At 32.4% G+C, this 23231-nt stretch overlaps 1 protein-coding gene across 1 annotated transcript; it reads right to left on the bottom strand.

Moving 5' to 3' along the window:
• Nucleotides 1-2997: 2997 nt before the first annotated feature.
• Nucleotides 2998-19839, bottom strand: LOC134276588 (uncharacterized). Its single transcript, XM_062758824.1, has 6 exons — nt 19091-19839; nt 12985-13053; nt 12121-12223; nt 10002-10118; nt 8820-8964; nt 2998-3826 (listed from the first exon to the last, which is right to left on the bottom strand). The coding sequence occupies exons 1-6, from the start codon at nt 19157-19159 to the stop codon at nt 3697-3699; spliced, it is 633 nt and encodes a 210-aa protein (XP_062614808.1). The 5' UTR covers nt 19160-19839; the 3' UTR covers nt 2998-3696.
• Between the last annotated feature and the right edge of the window lie 3392 nt (nt 19840-23231).

Genomic DNA, 23231 nt, shown 5'->3' with positions numbered 1-23231 from the left:
AGGTAAAGTTTGACATGTGGGTATTTCACTGCACAGTACCAAATCACTTCCTGTGTATAGTGATTAGTAGAGAGATGACCACAGGTAGACTGCTAGCCCTCAAGGCATTCCACACCAGTACAAAATAAGCCCCTCCTCACCTTAAATTTACCACCTTTCAGTGATACTATTATAGTTGGTATTTTAATGTGGTATTTGAAAAAAAAAATCATTTTTATTTATTTATTTATATATTAATAATTTACATGTACATGTATGTGGAAAATTAAAATTCAGAATATGAGAGATTGGTTGATGGCTGTATTAAAAAAAAATACAATCATGTATAGTGTTTAATGATAAACATACACACATGCCCTCTCAGACACCCTCACACACACAATTGCAAATTACTCTACATTTAACATTGGAGGTTTTATCCGGGGGTTTTCATTTCAAATATTCTTATATTACTTTGAAACTTAAAATTAATAAATACAGGCAGTTAAATACAATTCAAATTCAAGGTTTGGAGTTATCTGCCCTTTTGCCAGTGATATAATATAAAGATTAAATAATTCAATAAAAATGTTTGAAATAGGAAGTATCCTAATAATGTAGTATTTTATAAATTTATCAACTTCATTGATGAAAAAGATGTTAAGAAAATTAATTCTTTAATTTGAAGGACTATAAAATTCATGCAAAAATGGACACTATGATGGACAAAATGTTGTTTTGTACAGATTCGGAGGTTTATTTCAAAGTTGTAAATGATAACTTTAATGCGAAATACAAATTTCAAAAAAAATATTTATACGCTGTACATTCCAAAGAAAAAAAAAATAAACAAGAATTAAAGATTTTGATCGTTGATTATCACTTTCTCTCCTATAGGTTGACATTTTGAAATTGTTTATACATCCTTTGGAGTAGACATAATTTTCCTCTGATCAAAACATAAGATTTTAAAAATAATTTTGGGAAGTCTTCAACAGCATTTTAAAGTACAAATATGTGTATTATATTCCATCCTCTGTAGCTCTTTCACCACTAACAGGGGTTCTTCCTGAATATCGACAGATTCTTCCTCTCTACAAAATAAAAAGAAACATGTTATAAACTGAAGTTATGATTTACTCAGAATTTGTAATCACTCTTTAATTCCTGATCAGTTTAATAGCCATTAGCATTGAAATATGAACAGATAAAGCTGTCACGAAATTATTTATGTTATCTCTGTATGATTTACTCCATTGTTATACGCCCCTTTCCGCCATATTTCTTCAATGACGCCATATTTATTTGGCTACCTGTACCTGCTTTATAAGCACTGATGCATTTGTTTCACTTGAGTGATTTGCTGGCCTGGTTGTCGACATGTACCCATCTCCGATAGCATAGTTTACAAGCAAATGAAACTGACCATTTTCATGATTTAAAAGTAATAATCCAACAAAAACTAGAATTATACTGAGAAGTAAATTTATGCATTTTGCTTTAGCTACAATGTAAAAAAATGATACACAGTCTGCATTCATGTACAACAAAAGCCGTTTGGATATACATACACGCATGCCAAGAGAACGTATCGAATGTTGTAATAAACACATTTACCTGAATATTGCTACATACACTGTATGCATCGTTACGTGTACATGGATGTTGATCAGTCGGGAAAATTGCATTCTATTTTACTTTTCTTGAAACATGAATGTCAGAAGTCATGAAAACCATTTATAAATCAACAGTAAAAGTATTGTCACTGTATAGCACTTGGAAACACGCGGTCCCTCCCGATTAGCTTTGTGGGTAAGGGGAAATTTCAAAGGGGGAAATCGTTTTGAAACGAATAAAAATCTATATTTTCTTTACGATGTCAAGAGTTGTTTCTTATTCTTGTCAAAAACAAAATTACAATATAATTCCATTTTTTAATAAGTTTAAGTATTCCACTTTTAAAAAAAATCCTTGTTCTGCCTATATAAATGGCAAAGCTTGTTTTTATATATAACTAGCGGTAATTTACATAGGATTTTATACTTATCATTGCGCTAACGGACGATATCATAAGAGAGAGAATATTCACTGTGTAAAAGTCTAAATAAAGAAGTATCTCTTTAATAAGACTGGGTTTAATGTAGTCCCACTCCAGCTTTTAACATATTCATACAAGACCATATTTCACATTGATGCAGAATTGTAGACTGTCAGGCAGAATCCAAAAATCTGGAATGGCTTCCTGTACATGCATATTTATAAAACAGTAAATTCCTCAAAATGAAGGTACTTTGTGGGGAGGATAGAATAGTAAAATAATTGCCAAAATTACTAAACTAACTATTCAGTGATTCCTTTAATGGACATTCACAGCAAAGACGCTGGTTGTTTGTTTCGTTTTAATAACAGATGATTTCAAATTGTTTTTACGCATTTTAATGCTAATTATTTCAAGTTTATTCTGCACATATTTACATACTGTAAAACTACTCATGCAACAATGCTGACCCTGGGGCCATGAAATTCACAATTTTGGACAAGGCGAATATTTTCAACTAACCTATGCACTTGGTTAGTTTATTTTAAGCCCACAAACAGAAAAGAAGAATTTCAAAGAAATAATGCATTTTCACTTTATAACCTGTTTAGCCCCGCCCTAGCACAAAAAACCCTGATCCTGGGGCCATGAATTTCACAATTTTGGTAAAGAACTCTATGTTGATTACAATCATACCAACAGTTTCACTGCTTGATATCCCGGAGTAAAGAAGAAGATTTTTAAAGATTGCACTAATTTTAGTGGTTTTTGCCCCACCCCCAGGCCCCAGGGGGGCATGTACATTTACCACGAAATTCATAATTTTTGTTCCCCTTTACCCATATGCTAAATTTGGTTAAAATTGGTTCAGTGGTTTCAGAGAAGAAGCTAAAAATGTTCAAATGTTAACGCAGAACGCACGACGAACGACGACGGACGAAAACAGATAGCAATAGGTCACCTGAGTTTACTCAGGTGACCTTAAAAGTCATTTTAGTTTAACGAATGAATTGGGGTATAATACCGTTAAAATAAGACAAGGTTTCTGAAAGAAATAAGGCAGGTTGTGGTTATAGTTTGTATGCAACAAGCAACGTACATAGATGTAAATGTTGCGTTTTTAAAAGAATTCATGTCAGCTTTTTAAGTGTGAGCATTCTGGTTTTCCTTATCTTATTTTACATTCTAAACAAACCAAGATATTTTCTAGTTAAATAATTAAGCAAATGAATTTTTTTATAATCTGAAAGACTAAAATCTTGATTTGTTGTGATCAGTTCTATTTACCTGCTTGTGATTTATAATGTGATAGCAAGACAGGTTGACACATAGAGTTACTAGAATTATATATGTATATATTGGAAGCCACTAGCTTTATATGTACAAACAGGTAAAGACGGGAGATGTAGAATTAGTTAAACTGAATTGTTTTCATGAGGTTCGGTCAATTCAAAATTGATAATCAATTTTGGTTCTGATACCAGTCTTGAACGATTTCTCTTAAGTGTGCAATTGAAATTAATGATCATATTCTAATTTAATTACATCAATAAAGTCACCTACAACAGAGGTAATTACAACAACTTTACACACTCAGTTAGATGTTGACTAGACATGGATATTCACAAAGTATATTATTTTTTTGCTTGGGACTAGCTAAAGCATAATGTAGTTACAAATCAAAGTGTCTTACGACTTCTTACCAGCCTCGTTAAACATCCAAATTTGTATAGCACAGGCAGCACCACCAGCGCCAACAGCAGAGCAATTCCAGGTGTAACGATAGCAGCAATGTTTTTTCCACTCAATCTATTATATAAAGAGGTCACTTAATATTAAAACACTTATAGGCGTTAAACATGAAGATAAATACGATTAAAAGGGGTACATCTTCTAATATTGTGAATTACAGGGCTCTTGGATATGACGTTCTGGTGTAAGGGCGGCGCTTTATTGATTACATAGTGAAACTGCATTGCATGTAATTCTTTAAAATCGTATTGTCTGCTCCTGGGTATTATGCTGATGATCTATGTACATAGTTAAGATATACTTAAGATAAGAAAAGATTCCTCTTCAAAAATGATAAATTTTATGGACCCTAGGTATGGGTACCATAGAGGGTGGAGGCTCTAATGATCAAATACTGGTAATAATCACCACTCACGATGAGCAAACGTGTGAAATAAGTTGATCCAGGAACAGTTTTTATGGGGTGGGTCTTAATGATTATCTAGTGAAAATACATTTTTCCCATTTTTGCCTCTGGGTATTAAGTAATCAAAGTAAACAGTGGTCATTTTAAGAAACATGTTTACGAGGGCTGTCCAAAAAGTTCGTGGACAATGACGTTTTTGTGAAAATAAATGGTTCTATATAAATATGTTGTATATCAAAATATTTCTTATGAAAAAACAAGTCAGCATGATTTAATTTTTATTGATGGAACGTAATATTTTTGTAAAAATTGTGGTCTTTAAAGGTCGCAGATAGTGCGCACGGACCAAGGTTAAAATGGTATAAACTCTGATTTAAAGTGTTCGGTTTAAAATGATTATTTTCTGTATAAAAGAAGTCAAAAACTAATAAAAAATCTATGTAAAATTCACGGCCCCAGGGCCAGGGGTTCTGGTGTTAGAGTGGGGCTCTATTGATTATACAGTGAAAATGCATTAATTCTTTGGAAATCTTCTACTCTGCTCCTGGGTATCAAATAAACTAATTAAGTACATAATTATGATGAGCAAGAGTGTCTCTACATAAATTGTAAATTTTATGGCCCCAGGGTCAGGGGTTCTTGTGTTAGGGCGGAGCTCTATTGATTTTATAGTGAAAATGCATTAAATCTTTGAAAATCTTCTTCTCTGCTCCTAGGTATTAAATAAACTAACTAAGTACATAGTTATGATGAACAAGAGTGCCTCTACCAAAATTGTGATTTTATGGCCCCAGGGTCAGGGGTTCTGGTGTTAGGGCGGGGCTCAATTGATTAAATAGTGGAAATGCATTAAATCTTTGAAAATCTTCTCTGCTTCTGAGTATTAGATAAACTAATTAAGGATATAGTTATGATGAGCAAGAATGTTTCTACATAAATTGTGAATTTTATGGCCCCAGGGTCAGGGGTTCTGGTGTTAGGGCGGGGCTCTATTGATTATATAGTGAAAATGCATTAAATCTTTGAAAATCTTCTTCTCTGCTCCTAGGTATTAAATAAATTAACTAAGTACATAGATATGATAAGCAAGAGTGCCTCTACCAAGATTGTGAAATTCATGGCCCCAGGGTCAGGGGTTCTGGTGTTAGGGCGGGGCTCTATTGATTATATAGTGAAAATGCATTAAATCTTTGGAAATCTTCTTCTCTGCTCCTAGGTATTAAATAAACTAACTAAGTACATAGTTATGATGAACAAGAGTGTCTCTACCAAAATTGTGAATTTTATGGCCCCAGGGTCAGGGGTTCTTGTGTTAGGGCGGGGCTCAATTGATTAAATAGTGGAAATGCATTAAATCTTTGAAAATCTTCTTCTCTGCTCCTAGGTATTAAATAAACTAAGTAATTACATAGTTATGATGAGCAAGAGTTTTCTCTACATCTGGGTAATAAGCAGATTGCTTATAACATGGTTATGATAGGCTCTTCTTCCAGAATTGTGAATTTCCAGGCCCCTGGATGGGTCAGGGATACCAAAATGGGGGGGGGGGGCTCTACTTATATACTGAAAATGAATTGTTTAATTTCTGTACCTTGGTATTAATCAAACATTTTTGATAAGCAAGTGTGCTAGGGTCAGGGGTTCATGTGTGGTAGGAGCACTCCTGATTATTGCTGAATATTACTGATTAGTTGACATACATTTTTGTTCCCCAACTGCTTACAGTATTAAGTAAACAAACTAAGCAATTGCTAAGTGTACATGTATAGTTATGATTAGGAATGGTGCCTCTTTCAAAATTGTGAATGCCATAACATCTAGCTTAAAACATGAACCAAATTCAATAATTTGAAAGTTGTTGCATGATGCTCAGGTGACCTATAAGGCCCGTGGGCCTCTTGTTTTTCTTTTATTGTTAATTGATTTAATCTTCAGAGAGTCAAATTTTCATGTGTTAGGACAAAAGGTCGGTTTATGGGCATCTGATTTCGTGGTGAATTAATCTACAAACATATTATCTTGTCATTTTCTTTTTCATTTTAAGAAGAACACAAATCTTGGCTCTGACTATTTATTCCTTAAAAACACAAACAAATAAAAAAAAAAATGAAATTAGTGAGATTACAAATTCAGATGAAATGAAATCAAGCAAAGTAATAAAAAAATTAAGTAATATAAAAATATAAGAGGATAGAATAACTGATATGATTTGTGGCAAGTGTGATTTCATTAATTTGTAAAATGTTGAATATGGGATACTTTTACTACCCTTAGCAATATATACTGACTATTAACGAGTACAGCATGAATAAAGAATTTAATATACCAGTATGTTTTAAATCATGAATAGCAAAGCAAAATCTATGTCTAATTGTAAAGGAGACCATTTCAAACGTTCCCCAAATCCCCCCCCCCCTCCAATTTTTCTTCGGTACTCTTTTTCCTATAAAATCTTTAAACTATGGATTTATAATTATTCAATGTGTAAAAGGGGCATAATTATAATATAACTCTAGTGAAATTTGAAAACAAGAGGCCCATTGGCCTTATGGGTCACCAGATTACAGGTATCTTGCAACAATTGAATTTGTGTCGTGTTCAAACCAGGGCCATGAAATTCAAAATGTTGAAAGAGGCACCATTGTTCATCTCGCTATTCACTCCACATGCTTATTTTTTATTTCTTAATACCCAGATGAAGACAAAAAGGGCTAAAAAAAATGACTCAGGGGCCATCAAATTCAAAATTTGAAAGAGGCATCCTTCTTTATCATAGATTAAGTATCCAAGATCGGAGAAAAAGACTTTCAAAGAAATAGTACAGTCCGACTAATTGTTCAGTGAAGAATTAGAGGCCTTTTCATCTTTTTAAGCGTTTTAATGTCATTTTGCCTGAAAAAAGTAGAAAAAGCAAGAAAATAATTAAAACAGCAAAATTCTCCACAGAAAGATAGAAAAACCTAATGTTTTTAAAACTATATTTTCATTAGAGTCCCGCCTTAAGGAGACTCATTACACCACTTTTTGATGACATACTACACAGAAAAATAAACCTCCATTGTGTCGACCGGTTTCCTCTGGGGACGAATTGTTAGGTACCTCTATAATATGACCCTGACCTTTAAAACGCTCTAAAAATAGATGAAACATGCGGTGTTATAAACAGTGAAAACAAAGTAACGGATTCACTATGCATAAACCAAGAAGAATTGCTTTTAAGCAGAATCAGCAATGCAATGCAGCATGCAGTGAGCTCTATCAATGTTTGTATGGAGGAAATTCGAGTTAAAATCTACAACCTTGTTGAAATTAAAAAGTTATTTACTTGCACTATTTACTGTGTTGTTGTTAATTTATATATTTGCTTTATTGATTTAAATGTATACACTGGCAATTTAAAGCTTTGTTTTGAATTTTAGATGTAATGTCAAACGTTCCTTGATGTTTTGAGCCTTCGGTAATTAGGAAAGATAACTCTTGAAAGTGGACTTTTTATACCAAATATTTTTTTAAATTGGATTTTTCATTTCGTTTAAACATTCTTCATTCAATTTGACACATGTAATTCATTGAAATACATTCCTTGGTTCTTCAGAACTCATTTTCTTAATGTTTCATGCATAGATTAAAAAGATAATGACATTAATTGTTTTTTAGAGGAATTTTTTTTTCTAATCAAATTATTACTAGGTATTAAGAGGTATTTTCACTGTGTGTACTCGTCTTAAGAAGATGCCCATCATTTGACATTGATAGTTCTAAAATTCTATTAATAATGAACTTGAAATGAAACATTTCACTAAAATTAGACAAAAACTAAAAAATTCTATAAACAATATTTATGATATCAATACCCCGATCTGGATATTTGACATCCAAATTATAAGTTGTGCTGTACTGAAATCTAAAATAAACTGTTGATTTAATGAGCCACCTTAACACTAGAACCCCTAACCTGGGGGTAACGAAGTTCAAAATTTTAAAGAAGCACCCTTTATCATAATAACTTTGTGAAAACTTCATTATATTAATACCCAGGAGCAGAAAATATTTTAAAAAAAAGAAATATGCATTTTCAATATACATTAAAAAGAGCCCTGCCCTAGGACCAGAACCCCTGGCCGTGGGACCTTGAATACTAAAATTTTGAAAGAGGATCCAATGCTTATTACAATAATGCCAACAGTTTGACTGCTTGATGTCCAGAAGGAAAGAAGATTTTTAAAGATAGCACACATTTTGATGGTTTTAGTCCCACAATGCAGGCCCCTGCTGTGGGCAGGGACTGTGAACTTCACATTTATCGTATACCTTCACCCACTGATGCTATATGACAAATTTCTTTGAAATTGATTCCGTGGTTGAAGAGAAGCTAAAAATGTTCCATTTCCGAATTCAAAAAAGTTAGCAATGGGAAACTTGAGCGACTCATGTGATATAATAAGGAAAAATATTTCAATGAATGTATACATACGTGCATGCAATTAATATAACACTAGTATATAACACTAGTGTACGTCACTAACTAGAGTTATTTAGTGCTAGTCAAAATAAATGTTAAAGAATCGCGGAAAACCTAACAGATCCCAGAAGGCGAAGCTCAAAAGTACAAAGATATGACTGTGATACTTTGTTGGCTCTTACCCATTTTCTTGTTGTTCCTTTCTTCCAGCAGAACTTCGGGTAACATCAGAGGTATGAGTAGTAGGTATGTCAGAGGTATGAGTAGTAGGTATATCAGAGGTATGAGGAGTAGGTGTATCCTTTCCTAATATGAGACATTCTGGATCTAAAATTTTTAGCAAGATTAAGAGATCATAGAAAAATGAGCATTAAATGTTTATAATACAAAAAGGACACTGGGCCTTGATGTTCACCTCAAAATCATGATTTTTTTTAACCATACCAACATAAACCTACATGAGAATTAAAAATATGTCTCAGTTTATAACTCTTTAATTTTTTTGTAAGAAAATACATTTTGCAATGAAAGATCATATTAGCCCCACTCTTTAGCATAAATTCTTGAGGCAAAGAATCAGGTAGGGGGTGGAGGCAATTTAATTGTTTAATTGTCACATATCATTTTAACTGTCTTCTACTAATAAGATTTTTAAAAAGTGTGAACTAAATTTAATAACTTTGGTTCAACCTCTTAAGCCCACTTGAGTTTAAATCAAAATTAACAAAATTAGTTCTTTTTATTCACCATTGTCCACAAGAATTTAGATATAAAAGAATATCATAAAATTAAAGTTGATGAATGACTTTTATTCCCCTAGTGGGAACTGAGGTGGCAATACAAGAAAAACTGGGGAAAACGTCATTATAGTTCGAGATTTCCCCCCTTGTCTAAAGAAGAAACCCGATAATAACCATAAATGCCTTTCACGTGAGATTTATTTCAGTTGATTCAATTATCCTAGAAAAGATACTGAATCCCATTTTAAAAAATTACAATTTGATTGCATTTTGAAGTCTGAAATAAAAAATATGAAAAATTTACACACAAACAGACAGACAGACACTGTGCAAAAAGTGATCAGAAATGGAACACTTGAGTATGTAGCTAAGGTGAGCTTAAATAATGATACAGTGCACTCAAAGAATTTTTTTTCACAGTTATACATGTGAAATATGAAAAACTCTGATAAGATAAGAAACTTGAGTTTGATTTTGTTTGTACAGTGTAACACAGTTCCAGAACACAATATTATTGGATAAAAATTGCAAATTTTAGCAGTAAATCCAATTAAATTTTTCTTTTATATCTGTATGAATCTTATTTTTGACAAATAGTAACTTGATAAAATATGTAATAATTACATTTTTCTATATCCCATACGTTATAGCGAGAGCAGCTCTTACAAGTAGCTATAGGGTCAGGCTGAACAATAGGGATGGGTGGTGTTGTGACTGTGAATGTGAAGACTGGACAAGATGCTGTAAAAAATTAAAACAAAGCAAGTAAATAAACAATGGTTATTATAAAAGACATTTACATAAACATTTTTTAATTTAAGGGTACTCCGATCCTCTACAAAGAAGGATAACTTAAATTAATTATGTAATGTGGCCCCAGGTGGATTCGAACCCCCGACTTCAAAAAGAAAGCATATATGGTGTAAGAACAACACTTTAATTAACAGAGAATCTTAACAAAAATTATTTCTAACATCTTAATCTATCAAAATATCGCAATTTTCTTTAGGGACAGGCCTGCCCTCAAGGACTTCTAGGCCAAAAGTCATGCAAAAATCAACGCTTTAATGGTGTTTTGGTCCACTTTTGAGGTTTAATGTAAAGTTGTAAATAATAAATTTTAGGTATAAATGCAAATTTGAAAAAAAAATAAACACATATACGGTAAAAAAGAACAAATAATGATAAATTTTTAAATGTCTCTTTCCGGGAAATTGTTTTCTCCTATAATGCAATTCTTTTTTCATAGTGAATACATCCTTTCCTGTATAATATAATAAACTTTTAAGATGCAATTTTGTAGAGTAATCGTGGTAAAAAACATTACTTTGAAAATTCAGAGATATTTTTGTGAGAATTTTCATCTCAATTCGTTAATGCCGAATTTTCAGAAACTGAGGGTTTGTGTACTTTAATAGAATCCAGAAAGATACTATAATTATTTTTAAGCTAGTCTTACATGTAATACACTTTACATGTGTGAAATGGAAAAATTCAAACGAAGTCTTGAGTGAGTTACACCTCACAATTCTCCTTTCCCCTATTATCTGATGTCAGCTTAAGGCCCATGGGCTGTTATAGTCATTCATATAGGCTATTGAGCCATATATTTGCATGCTTCGTAGGCAGCTTAATATCAAGGGTTGTCCGGTTAAATCGTGGACAAGTTGTCTAGAGTAAAATTAATTGTCAATGTGTTCCAATATTTTCACTACTCTTTAGTAAATTTTTCATAACATACATAGCAAATTTCAAATAGATACATGTATTTAAACTAATAAACAAATTGTGATATTTTATGTTTTCTATCGCATAAGGGCACACGGATGATAAAGTCAAAGTGTCTAAAGCAGCGTCTTTGCTAAAAAGTCCCCCAAAAAATAAGGGAATTTCATTAATGCACATACTTTAATTTCTCTTAGTCCCCCATAAATAGTCGAGGAAATTATCTTTAACACATGGGACCTTCTGCAGACTTATGGACAACATGCTAACTATCATTCAACTAAATAGGCAATCTTTCATCAACGGTTTACAGAGACAGAGTCTGACAGTTGCTTTTACCATAGATATCTGTCCATATGTTTTGTTCCACACTAGGACTAGATCAAAGAGATTTCCCAATGAGAAAACAACCAAATCACTTGTATACTAAAGATTTGATGATATTTCTATAGATTTTTCTCTTCTGTATAAATATAAAGACTCTTAATCACACTAAACTGCTATCCGAAGCGATTTAATAACATCAAACGTTTCCATTTTCTTGCTGTGTTTACCACTTTCCCATTTCAAATGCTAAATTGGGACATTGCTAAAAATTACGCAAATGCCTTGAAAATTTCAAAAAGATGACACAATACATAATGGATTAAAAATGGGATAATTTATACCCCAATTTTTCTATCAAATACTTGTGAAGTCTCAAATGAAACCCTAGTTTTTGTTCATGCTCTGCAGGACTAGTACTGCATCTTGTTCACATTTCAGCATAATAAAATCCTAATCCTTGTCTATATTTTTAATTATCAAAATAATTCATCTATATTTAAATATGATAATTAAACATTAATTTGCTAAAAAATTGAACTTAGAGCGCCCATTATTTTTCGAGAAAAACGCTTTGTCCACGATTTTTTACGAACAATCCTCGTACAGTATACATGTATGTTACGTAATCTTACAAGACAGATTGTCAGATATTTGAAGATTTACTTTCAATTTATGATCATCTCAATCTTACCTGGAGTTCCGGGCATTGGAATGTTGGGGGCACACACAGCAACCAAGTTCCTATATGTTACGTTTCTCACACATATAGGCCTTTCCAAATCAGTACAATTGGCCTGAATCAAATGGATTCCATGGGTACAATCTTCATTTGCATCAATGACTTTGTATGTTATAATCTGATAGTCAAGATATGTGGCGGCTCTTTTTTGGATCTATAATAACAAATGAATCTTCAGTCTATAGGAGAAGGTTACCTTGCTAGTAAAATACGGTAATTTACTTCAAAATGAACAATAATAATGTTGAAAAAATGGTGTTGTTGAATCCTGCTACTCACAGGGAGACTTAGATTAAATTTAGTATTAAAATCATAATGCATAAGAATACAGTTATAGGTGCTTTTAATTTCAGTCTTTAATATACACCTTAAGAATAGCTATAAGGAATACTACAACATTGACTACTCTGAATAAATAAAATGAATACAGTGTATTTATGAGGCTATTACAAGCAAAAGGAAATACGAATAGGTGAAAACATACTTACCAACATAAGAAATGCAGCACAAAATAAGTTTTAAATTTGTTTTCAATTATTTTTATATTTACTGGAAATGTCTTCAATATTAACAACGATGGAACATTATAATGTTAGAACCAAGAAATGGACATATTATATTAGTCACTAATGGTTTTTGTATATTGTTTAGTCTGTTTTTTAAATCTATTTGTTGCCATGTTTAATGACTATCATATTCAATTGTAATACATGATTTCACAAAATGTTCTTGATTCAATTTTTATCTTGAAATATTTCAAATGTGCATCAGGAAATTACATATCTGCGAAAATTTTCTACACCTTGTAACATTTACCTGTTGAGGGAAAGCATCGACTGATTGGCTCAGCTTCACTTTATTTAGGCCTAGGTTGATTTGAATGTCCTGTAATAATAAAAAATACATTACAAGGGCCTAAAAGTAACATTGTTATATTCAAGAAATTTTTCCGTAATCCAAAACTTCGCTTTTGTTTTAATGGTTCTTAACCTCCTGTATACTACGGTCCGACCAATCTCTATAGGTATTTTTATGTACTAATTCATAAGCAGTCTAAATTTAATTATTTGATTATGAATAAATTAATTGAATTTAATTAATGATGTAGGTTTATGTAATTATATTTTCATAAAAAAATAAATTTTTGGCCCATAATTGAAATATTTTTATAATTATCTCTACAACAAAAAGTATTCTTTCAGAGCAAAGCATTTTTATGAACTTAATACACTCAATAATTTTGTCACCCCCACCCCTTTCGGGAATATTGTTCTAACATATGTCTGTCTGTCCGTCTTAAAAATTTTCTTCTTGCTCAAACTCTTCAAACAATTTACTCAATAGCTTAACCAACTCTTGTAGATATGCAATAAGGTTTTTATCATTTTCATCCTGGGGGTCAGATCGGGATCGAAAATTGAGAGGGGGTTTGCATAAAGCCCCGGGTTCCCCTAAGCACTCTTACATTTTACAAAGTAGCCTAAACATCTTTTAGTTGACGGTTGGTTGTGTCTCCTGAACGTGAAATATGGTTTCGATTTTTTCATTTTTACCCTGGAGGTCAAATTCGGGGAAAACATTGTGTTATTCAATATTCAAACACCCTGGTACCGATAACTTCCCTTTTATGTTATACAATAGCTTGATCATTTTGAAGATGATTCCTTTTGCCCTGTATATGTTTCAAAGTAAGCATTTTCATGTGCATGTATGGCAAATAGGGGCAGGAGAAACGGCCCCTCCCTAACCTGTGGTGTCATAATTTGAATCTTCACTTCTTGAGAATATTTCAATATTAATATCAATTTGTCTAATCATGGTCTTGTTGTTCGTGATTAGAAGAATTTCTAGATTTTTTTCCCTTTTATTCCTTAAAAAAATCTATCCTTAATCGTGGCACGCCCCTAACCCCGGAAGTCAGAATTAAAACAAAATCTTGAATTTACACTATATGAGACTGTTTTCAGATAAATATGACTAAGAAATAAATTCAAAAAATGTGGTCCCTTGCTTCTGATATCTTAGTGGTTGGGGTGCTATCATTCATGGCATTTTGTGCCAAACATACACGTCCTATGATACATGTACATGTACATGTATGTCATTCAAACGTTATCATAAACTTTGAAAATTTAGAAAAAAATAACGAACATCACAGGTTATGTATATGTCACATATGAAAGTTTTATCTCTTCTGAATAAAAAGTTAGAAGGAAATATAATACTTTTGCAAAGTATGTCAAGTTAACACGGTCAAAAGTGATGATATATTTAGAAATGCCTTGTCACAGATGATATCAATGCATGATATGAAATCATTACCTAATTTTTCGTATTTCAAAATGATCAAGGAGTATATATGATAAGAGCCAATTTTGGCCCCCTAAAAATCAACATTTTTGAATGATATTCAGATATGTTTAATTGATATTTATTTTGAAGAAGAGATTATATTAGAAATATTTCTAATATATTTTTCACATTTATATGCATACTCTAGCTGTAAATGCCATGAGAAATAATGCTATTTTTGCTATCTAACAAAAAAAGCCAAAATATGCCTTTTTCTTGATGTTTTTTTCTTATGGGAAACATAGAGCTCAGTGTAGAACATGCATAATTTTTCTGTCACTAATCAATATTCGATAGATACATCTTTGGTAAAAATATAGAGCTTGTTCTAGGCTGCGCTCTATATTTTCTTGAAGAAAAACTGCTTGAAAATAAGCGGTTTTATACAAATTATGCTAAAATGGCGGGAAAACGTGATTTTTATGATGCCATATTTCTTAAATAACGGCATTTTGATCAAAATGAAAATGACCAAGAAAGGTCGCATATATAGCTGTACAAATTTAAGCTATATATAAAGTAAAATAAAGATTTTCATTTTAAGGTGCCACTCGAGACTCTTACCATATAATGCTCTTTAAAATAATGTTGTTAAAATTGTTGAAAAATATATGTAAAACGTCAAGGTTAAGGTCACGAGGTCAAAACCTAGAGTATATGTGAAAAGTTCTTGTCAACGTTAATGTTTATGTGGAATATAACATCTATCTCCTATCATTCAGAAGTTATGACCAAGGTTAAAGTTTTATTGTATCAGACAGACGGACTGACAGACGAATGAGAAAACGGGGAAATATAACGCCCTTGCTGTTCTTGAGTAGATGATTTATGAAAGATAACATTCTCTGCATACTTCCATGTAAATTTTTGGATGCCCAAATGTGGCCCACCTACCCCAGGGATTCCAAATTTGAACTTATTTGAATCTACATTAAGTCTATGTAAAGAAATAGTAATAAGGGTTTCAATGTTTTTGGCCACGTGGTTTCTGTTACGGATATGGTACGAATGGTACCGCCACATTTTCACTAATTATTGATTATCTCTCTTTAAAAGTGGGTGTGCTGCATTATTTGAACAAACTTGAATCCCCTTTACCAAAGAATGCTTCAGGGCAGGGTTGTTTGAATTTGGCCCAGTGGTTCTGAGAAGAAGTAAAAAACATTGTGAAAAATTTTCAAACAGACGGATGGCCGACAGACAAAAAGTGATGAAAAAATCAAAAAGCTAAGTGAGCTATTAACTTATAATAATAAATACTTACAAAGACATACACTATTTATAAAGAGTTGTACTATTTGAAAAGCAATAGTTTGTTCATTGTTTTAAGAAGCTGATGTGAATTTGGCGCAGTGGTTAGATCATATGCATTAGAGTCGCGAAGTAAGAAGTTGATTATTACCTCGCGGGTTCGAATTCCACTATAGAACATGGAGGCCAGTCCTTGTATGAGACCGTATCAAGCAAAGAACCCTGTCGCAGAAGTTGCTGCCACGAAAAAGAATCACCCTTGCATACCGACCTACATGCCGAGTATAGGACAAAATTTGCAGCTATCCACCAGCAAAATGTATTATCTAAATATAATGAAAAATTCTCGAGAGGGACGTTAAACAACATATAATAAGTTAATCAATCAGGATAATTTTGGGAAAAAAGCACAAAACTCATCAAGAACCGAATTCTAAAGAATATAAGCATCCAATGTAGACATGTTTATTATCGTCACCATATATATAGCATTGCCTGTTTCAAATTTTGAAAAAAAAAAAACATGCAGATATAACTTCTCCCAAGTCACGTTGCCCTTCACAGACGCCTTTTTTTCATGTTTCTAAACTAATACTTTGTTTTGACCTAAATAAAACGTCAATATACATGTATACAAATTGTTTAGTGGCACATCTCTCTGAACGTTTTCCATTACTTTTTGTAGGAGACGGGGCTGACCCAAAGCCATATGGATGTAATGTCAAGCAGTTTACATTATCACTGTTGCACTTTTTAATTCAACTTAGGTCATAGTGTGATCAACTGGGGATGACCTTCAGGAATCTACAACATTTATAACTTTAGATATGCATAATAACAGAAGAAACAAATTTATGTATAGTCAAATTAAAAAATTGGTTCAACTATTTTTTGAGTCACATGATCATTTATAATTTCAAGGAAAATGAGTGCCCCCCCCCCCCTGGGAATTTGCAGTTCTATCTAAGGTATATATACTGAAGCAAATAAAATAAGAATTTTGAATTTTGACTTCTCCTCCCCGCCCATAGAAACATGGAACCTACAATCACCACCACTAGATAGTATTTTTAAAATACCTGATTGCAAAGGATTTTGCCCTTTTGGGGTTTTGTTTAGTTGAGCATGTAACCATTTGCATTTCATATTATTTTATCACATACTATACCTAAACTTGTACTTATCGACTGTCATAGACCTGCCCATTTTATGAAATATAACCCAATTAAAACACACAATGAACTAATTCCTACTGATATTGACCGATCTAAAGACATGTTCACTATGTGAAATAAAAATGATAATGGTAAAACTAGTACTAGTAGATAGACGTAAGACTTATATGATGTAGAATTTTTTCATAAAAATATACATATGTACAGAAAAGAGTCAACTTTAACATTGTCATTACAATCGATTTTTAACATAGCTCTAGTGGCTATCGAGGCCTTTTTCCCAAAACAGGCAAACTGTATGTGTGTTGCAATAAAGGGATAGTATTGACTTGGAGTCGCTCTTCGAGCAGGTTTTTGCCTGCCCCAAATACTGAATAAAAGTGAATACGATTTGTTCAAAGTTATTAATTACTAATTATGGACCAACAATTTCTCAATTTACATCATTAACTAAACTCTGTAATTCCAGACTTGTAATGATTAGATATATAAATACTGTAAATCGTTTTAATTCCACTGTGGTAAAATTTCACGATTTCTTAAAAAGTACCAATCGCGATTGATTTAATTTCACGCTGCAAGAACTTCATTTTGATTTCATATACGCATTTAATCATATTTTGTAAGACCAATGATAGCATTCACGGTGGGTTTAATTTCGCGGGAAAATGACAAATCGCGAACATAGTGAAATTAAAACCATCGTGATTATTTGCCAATCTACAGTATTGAACGATTTTTTAGTAGTGTATCATCAAGTATCTACAAGTCATAACCTCATAAGTGAGGGAGGGACCTCTCCCCTGCCCTTATTTGCCATACACATGAAATTTTGAAACAATTTTGCTTATCCACAGGACAAAAAGAATCATCTTCCAAACGATTAGGCTAATGCATAGCATAAAAGACAAGTTTTGGGAACCAGGGTGTCTAAAAATAAAAAAAAACCACACAATTTTTCACCACCATGTATAACCCCAGGGTAAAAATGAAAATTCTGAAACCATATTGCACATCCATTGCACACCACCGATCATCTCCTAAAAAATGACTAGGCTTTTGTGTAAAAACTGAGAGGAGTAAAGAGAACCAGAGGCCTTTTCCATAAGAACGTTATTTTTTCACTCATTTGACCCTAGGGAAAAAAGATTCAAAATCTTATTGCACTTCAACAGGATACCACCAACCATTTCCCAAAAGACGATTAGGCTACTGTGTAAAATGTAAGAGGGGTTACGAAAACCAGGGGCTTTTTGCAAAAAAAGTCATTTTTCTACTCCGGTTGGACCCCAAGGGTGCAAATGAAAATTTCCAAAACCTTATTGCACATCCACAGAGCACCAGAAGATGGTGAGTCTACTGTGTAATATGTAAAAAGAGATTGATGAATATGAAAGTGTGACAGAGGAAAGGATGGACTGACATGCGTATTAACAGTATACATGTACCCTTTTGTCTATAATTTTTCTTTGGAAGGTGCTAATTGATTTAACTGTTTTGCTCCAAACACCATATGTTTATAATAAAGTTATATGCATGGGTTAGAAAAGTACATTTGCTTGCTTCCAGTTTTAGAGCCAGAACATTTTTATTCATTATTATTATGATTTTGTCAGATTAAATCAACACGACAATGGTGTGTAAAAGAGATTTACAACACTGAAGATCTTTTTACATCCGAGATCGACAAGTGTTTACACATGTCCATGAGTATTCCATTTTTCTTTAGTCGCAATCCCAACTTTTTCAGAAAGACTTTTTGTTTTAGAGTTAGACACGTTGTCTGTAGAAAATAAACAAAATTACTGTAGAGAATTTTGTAGCTATGGAATATACAAGGGCCTAGCTAATCCAAACAATCAGTTCTGAGATCTCTGGGACTGCAAATTTTGCATTCTATTGGACTCAAAAAGCGACCACAGAACAATTTTACAGCACTTCAAAAGCCATTCCACAGTTATCTCAATATTTTATAAAGCTGTCTCAAAGATTGTCTTTGCTTATCTGCTTGAGGAAATATGTATTTGTAAGATTTAATTACATATGAAAAGTTTGAGTTTTGTTCTGATATGTAAAACACTCATTATACTTAATTCTGTGTTTGTGATCACAAGTATCAACATATCATTTTTATCAAAACTGACCTTGGATGATGTCAAATTGATCAGTAATAATATCCACAGAAAACTGTAAAAGTTTCCCATTTCCTTCATGTGTATAGTCACTTAAAGAATCAAAATATCTGTCCTCACGTTTTGTCTATGTCATCTCAGAAAGCCGCAATGTTTTTGTCACGTGACATAAATGACACAAATAATCATGTCTACGTCATTTATATCAAAATGTGTTTTTGCGCTTGACTTGTTCTTACCCTTAAGAGAATATAGGTGGATTACAAAATACATCTTTAAAGAGAAAAGATTGTGTCGACTGTAAAAGACTTCGGTCTGCATTTTGAGAATTTCAGTCCCCAAAACTATCAAAATTAAATCCTGTTTATCGTTAATCGCCTCTAAAATTCATGTCCATTTACTTTCTATTTTAAAAAGTTGTAACTATCCAATCCCTTCTGATTGCTGCTGCACGGTTTGAATCCAATCCAACATTTTTCCAAGCTCAAAAGCTTTTCCGAAGCGATATCAACCACTTTTGGATTTGTTGTTTACATTTCATAGACGGAAAATTCATAATAGCTTGTGACATTGTGGCCACCATTACCATATTGTGTGGGCTCAAAGTTGATTTGTTTTCAATAAAAGTATTAAATATACCAAGAATATATCCACCACAAAGAGATCCTATAAAACAAGTTCCTTTTCCTTTCCATAGTATATAAAATCTTTGAAATTCAACCATATTTTCACAGTTTTTGAATGAAACTACACACAATGAACACGAGTGTTATTGGGACGAAGCAACCTATCTCATTACGCAAGTCACGTGACAAAATGTCTGGCGTTTATTATAATGTTAAACCAGTTTTAGGCATTGACAATAAACGTAAGATATTATTTAACACAATGTTTAGACACCTCCGCTCAAAGCTTGAAAGAAAATTTACGGTTAACTGGTTTTAAGATTATACGGCCGTCCCTCGGATACGTTTTCTCATAAAGATTGAGTCGTGGGGCAGGCAGAACTTGAGAAAAGCAGTTACCTGATCTTTATCATTTGTACAAGAAAGATATTTTTTAAATGATTTTTTTACCAATAAACTTATGAAAGGTCCCGCACTAGAGGTGCTAAGACAAAGATTTGATGCAAGTATTTTTTTTTTCAAATTTTTTTGACAATTTCATAACCTTTATGTTGCTTAAAGATTTCATAAGAAATATAATAAAAATCTTATTATTTTTCTGGAAATTATTGAAACATCGAATTTCTAAACGTCTTTGACATATCTTACACCTTCACATTTTTCATCTTTATTTTTTTTTTTCAAAAATATAGCAACTTTACGATACTCTAAATTATTAATAGATAAAACGTCAGCTGTAATTGTTATTTTTGTTATGTCTGACGTCAGTAGTGTCCCTTGGAAGTTCTTGGATAATGCAACTACAATCGAGGAACAAGACTAACACCACCAAATGTTTTCCCATAGACTTCCATACAAACTTAGAGCCTCTCTCACTGATACATATATTGAATTTCGGGCAAATGACCCCTTTGTCGTGAAAGTTCGAGATATTGGAAATCAAAACATGGCAGAAAAAATATACCGTCACGCAGCACTTTTACTTTCAATTTCCATTTGTTTACAATTAGGTGCGTTTGATTCTAAAGGAAAATATCTAACCAAAGTGCACCCCTCCCTTCAATTTTTACCTGTAACTCCTATATCTCTCAAAGAACCAAAGTCTTGATATAAGATTTTTATCAACTTTATTTCACTTGTCAAATACATAACAAGTCTTTTCTCTTATTGACCAATCACGCAAAAGGTAGCATTTTCTCCTCCGCACAACTTTGGGTGTCCAAAATGTCTGCGCCCATGTATTTGTTTATGTAGGAGTTTTTCCTGTAAATGCACGCAATCGTCTGCCGGGACGCAGATTCAGCAGATTCGGGACTAGAATGGTGGACGGTACTGGAAGTACTTTGTAATTCGGTTTGAACTATAACCGCGGAAGTGCACATATATTGCCTCACCTTGTGTAACGAACGATGTCCGCGAAGCTGACTAATTCATTTTGGAAGATTTAAATAGAAAAACAGTATTAATATACCTCATATGAATAAACAATAGTTTAGTAGGATGTGATTGGCCGAGTCAGTCACGTGACTGTCGTGTTTGCCCTGCAACAAAACTTTCAAGCATACAGCTCAACTCGGCTGTGTTACGCGTCAACGTCATCGTCAATTCCCTAAAAAGCATATTAAGGAAGTCTATATATTTATGCATCTACTGCATTAAAGGACTGTATTTGCATAATATCATGTATATGGCCTGTACCGTCATCTATTATATAGCAATCATTGTATTTTTTGCTTTTTTATTAACCCTTAATCTTTGATGTGCGAATACAACTAATTTGTCTTTATGAAGTTGATTTTTTTAGAATATGGAATGATGAATGAAACAATGCTCAATGAATATAATTATGTATGTAATCAAAGGCTTCAATAAATCATAAATCAATGAGTAATTTTACTAATTATATGATAATTTACCCTTTCAAACGTAAGTCAAGGGCGATTGAATTACAGTTTATAAAAAGTACTAAGTAAATAATGATTGCAGGACTGATTTTTTTTAAACACTCTTAAAATGGAAATAGGAAAACATTTCAATCGGAATGAAAAAAAAACTCAGGACCTTAAATTACAATTGCAAATCAATCTCATTATACACGTAAATTGACAATGTTTTTATTTCTTTATTATTTTTTTTTTCAATTTAAGACATTCTAGGAAATTGTAGAAATACCAACTTGAAATGTATTTCAAATCAAATGAAAGTTATCATGTTTGATATGAAATTGAGTTTGCAGCTACTGCTTATTTTGTAATCAATATTGATACATATTGAAAGAACAAGGTTCACTTTGGCCCTAGGCCTTTTTTGGCCCTAGTGAACTTTCTTAATTTAATTAACAATGCATTGTATATTACTCATATCTTTGGTGATTGCGTATTTATAAAAATGTTATAATTTTTTGGTTAGTCAATGCATAATGATGTCATAAATTGGGTCAATTTCTTGATATTTTGAAAAAGACCACAAAAACGGTCAATTTTAAAGCTTATATATATATATTTAATATAGAGCGCAACCTCTGATCTAAAATATGCAACTAGCAAATGATAGAACTGTTTCTGGCTATTAAAGGACATGTTTATCTTTTTTTTAGAACAGAGACTGCGCTCATATTATTTTTCTTCATTGAAAATACTTAAATATACATGCTTACCCTGTTTAATTCAAGAACATTGCTATTTCATACGCAGCACAGTTAAGGTTACAGTAAGAAGGCGGGGCCTAATTTGTACGGAAAATGTTTACTATGACGTTACACATAATATAAGGTCTTTAAAATACCACAAAATTAAATTATTAACTATTTCAAACAGCTGGATAGCTGTGTACTACATACAAATTTACTATTACATGCAGTTTTGTCGTTTGTTAAATCCCACATAACAGTATATAAACGATGCATCGATCGCAATGCACTTGTCAATGTGACGTCATCTCAGAAAAATGACGCAGTTTGTACACAGTGAGAGACTGATCAAGTCACATTTTGTACAAAGAAAAATGTCTTTTGTTCTCAAATAAAATATTATTTGGAGTAAAATAAAAAGCCGTTAACTTGGATGCGATGTCTATTTTAGTATTTTATTTATAAACTGTACATGCATTCCCCAGACAAGCGATACTGTCTTGTGTTTGTATGCAGATTCATTGAAAAAGTAATGGAAGGGCCCAAGTAAATCGATTTCTTGCAAGGGCATACCCTCAATGTATCTTGTCAAAATTTTACACATAAACTCAAGAAGCATTAAGATATTTGAAAAGTGCTGCGAACCTCTTGAAATCTTGCAAATAAATTAATTATAGCTTTATTTAATGTAGTTGACCAGCAAAATATTCAACCTACCGTCCAACAAATTAAATTTTACCAATTAAAAAAGGGAATCTATATAGGTTCGCAGCACTTTTCACAAACTACATACAGTGTTGAAAAGGATTATAAAATAAACTAAAATTTTTAACTTGGTTATGCCCTTGAAATATTGAAATATTGAAATTTATAGATGACCTCTAAACTGCAAGTATAA

This window comes from Saccostrea cucullata, unplaced genomic scaffold, assembly GCF_032062105.1.
Source record: "Saccostrea cucullata isolate Sc308-1 unplaced genomic scaffold, CSIRO_AGI_Scuc_v1 ctg3707, whole genome shotgun sequence".
Lineage (NCBI taxonomy): Eukaryota > Metazoa > Mollusca > Bivalvia > Ostreida > Ostreidae > Saccostrea > Saccostrea cuccullata.
This window is presented reverse-complemented; position numbering and strand designations above follow the sequence as displayed.

Excerpts from the sequence above, each read along its gene's own strand:
- LOC134276588 (XM_062758824.1), bottom strand. The coding sequence starts at position 19,159 with ATGAAGGAAATGGGAAACTTTTACAGTTTTCTGTGGATATTATTACTG. Across the intron at positions 13,054-19,090 it reads TCAATTTGACATCATCCAAG|GACATTCAAATCAACCTAGG; the intron begins GTCAGTTTTGAT and ends TTATTATTACAG. Across the intron at positions 3,827-8,819 it reads AAGGAACAACAAGAAAATGG|ATTGAGTGGAAAAAACATTG; the intron begins GTAAGAGCCAAC and ends TTTATATAATAG.